We start from the raw sequence: 2,222 nt of genomic DNA on the forward strand, positions 1-2,222 counted from the left end.
CAAAAGCTGATGTGGCACAATTGAAAGTATAAATGAATTGCAGGGATGTGGATGGTCTAAAAATCCTATTTCAAACTCTCGTGGTATAATACAAAATGATATATAATTATTTGATAATTATTTATAATAAAATTATAACGTTAAATGATTAAATAAAGTCCATGATATAAAATCATTCAAATGATTTTAGAAATATTAAAAAAAAACTTTTTTTAGTAAACAATATTCACCTTTTAACAATTCAGATGAATCCTTAATAAATGAATCTTATTTGACAAAAAAAATTTATTGTTTAATAATTCTAAAACATTTTAAATAACTTTGTATCTTGAACATCCCTAAACAACTATCAAACAACCATATTTAATTTTACACTATACCATATAAACCACAATCATCTCGTAACAAATCATCCGACAACCGACAAACAACACATGAAAGTAAGAGGAAGGGTACCTCTGGATGGTGCTGAGTCCTCTGCTACCCATAACCAAAGAATCCAATTTCAGATCATCAATGGCTTCCACCAGTTTCTCTCTTGCATCTCCCCAAAACAATTTCGCCACCACATGTATCTATATATATACACATATATATATATATATATGAAAACATCATCAAATATACAGATTAATACTGAAGAAGAAGAAGAATCTATTTACCTCTTTTTGTCTAGCTGCGGTATCGAGCATATCCAGAACTTCCATATCCATCTTCACATCGTATTTCGTCATCACTTCCGGCTCACGAAACTCCACCAACGGAATCAAGGCTAAAAACAGAAAATCAAACTAATCATTCGGCCAAAATTAACTGATGAATCAACAAGATCAAGTGGAATTAACTTACGAGAACCAGTAGTGGCCCAGAGTTGATTTCGTGATTCATCGCTGGGGGGATGAGTTTTGACATGGATGATGAAGAAGGTATCGCCGTTATCAGCTAAGTTATCGATTGCCCATTTCAAAGCAACTTTGCTGCTGTTTGAAAAATCCATGGCTACGCCAACCTTCCTATCCTTCACCATCGTTACAGAAATCGGATGATCTCAGAAGCAGATCTGCAATAACTGGATTTTGTTGATTTGGGTTTAGGATCTGATCTTTTGCAAGGGAAATGGAATTACTTGTATAGTCTTCAAGTGGAAAAGTAAAGAACCCAAACGCAACCCGGACCCGGACCCCTTTGTTTGTCGGATTAAAGAATGATCCAGCCCATCTTATCCATTTCTACCAACCACGACTAAAACAACCAGTTTAATTGTTCCTAACTTTATTTGTGTATTTTGATGGTTTAGGTCATTTATTTATATAGTATATATATATTACCTTATAAAGCAAATTTGAAAAAAAGTCTTAAAAACAATTTTAAATGTATAAGGTATTACTTTCTTACGCACGAAGTCATAAAAGTTTTAGTTACAGCTCATGTACAACTTTTCAATGCTAAACTAAGGGGCCGTTTACCTGATCATTTACCCGGTAAGTGTTTACCCGTGAAATTCAACGTTATCGCTTACTTATTGAGTAAGATATTAGTTCACAAAAACAATATCATATGCAACAATTTACCCGGTAAGCACTAACCGTGGTAAGAGCTGTTAGTCTCACTTAAATTTGTGTAAATTTTGGTGGGAATATTAAATCTTTCTTCTTTGATTGGTACCACCAAATTTAGATATACATTATTTTCATCTTCTACAGTTGGTATAAAATTTGGTATAATAAATAGTGTTACACCAAATTTGACGTGTAACTATTCATTACATCAAATTTGGTGCCACCATTGGAGATGTTCTTATAGTAAAGCAAAGACTTACGGAACAAGAAATGGAGTTGTTATGATCTTCTTTTTAGATCAAAATCAGATCAAACCATTTATTAAAAATGTAAAAAAATGGGTTTGATGCCGATGGATGTAAGGAAGGTTACATTCATGACCCAACAAGAAAACACGAGAATCAGAACATCTTCGTATGCGTCAAGATTTATGGTAACAAGAAAAGTCGGCCTCTATTCGTTTACATCATTTTTCCGGTTTATCGTTCTTTATATATCGGACCATATATTCATTTTTTGCTCGCATCACATAACGTATAAATAAGACCCGAATATGAAGACATTAATCATTTAATACACCAGATAAAACAACTAACATAGTAATTTCATTCGGGTTTTCTTGTTGCAAGCATATTCGGTACAAGATGTTCACAAAACTATTGA

General features: G+C 32.9%; 2 protein-coding genes across 2 annotated transcripts in view; both read right to left on the reverse strand.

The window, feature by feature from the left end:
- LOC112524270 (probable polygalacturonase At1g80170) overlaps positions 1-2,222 on the reverse strand; it is an 18,110-nt gene that overhangs the window by 10,441 nt on the left and 5,447 nt on the right. The gene's annotated exons all lie outside the window — the stretch shown is intronic.
- Positions 375-1,244, reverse strand: LOC112525649 (universal stress protein PHOS32-like). The gene is made up of 3 exons (XM_025135868.1): positions 850-1,244; positions 663-772; positions 375-575 (listed from the first exon to the last, which is right to left on the reverse strand). Exons 1-3 carry the CDS (start codon positions 1,025-1,027, stop codon positions 375-377), a joined length of 489 nt encoding a protein of 162 aa, XP_024991636.1. The 5' UTR covers positions 1,028-1,244.

Source organism: Cynara cardunculus (genome assembly GCF_001531365.2).
Source record: "Cynara cardunculus var. scolymus isolate 2C chromosome LG 13, CcrdV1, whole genome shotgun sequence".
Lineage (NCBI taxonomy): Eukaryota > Viridiplantae > Streptophyta > Magnoliopsida > Asterales > Asteraceae > Cynara > Cynara cardunculus.

Bases quoted from the DNA above. Each gene is read 5' to 3' on its own strand.
- LOC112525649 (XM_025135868.1), bottom strand. From the start codon at position 1,027: ATGGTGAAGGATAGGAAGGTTGGCGTAGCCATGGATTTTTCAAACAGC. The intron at 773-849 runs GTAAGTTAATTC...TTCTGTTTTTAG, and splicing joins CTGGGCCACTACTGGTTCTC to CCTTGATTCCGTTGGTGGAG. The intron at 576-662 runs GTAAATAGATTC...GTATATATATAG, and splicing joins CCGCAGCTAGACAAAAAGAG to ATACATGTGGTGGCGAAATT.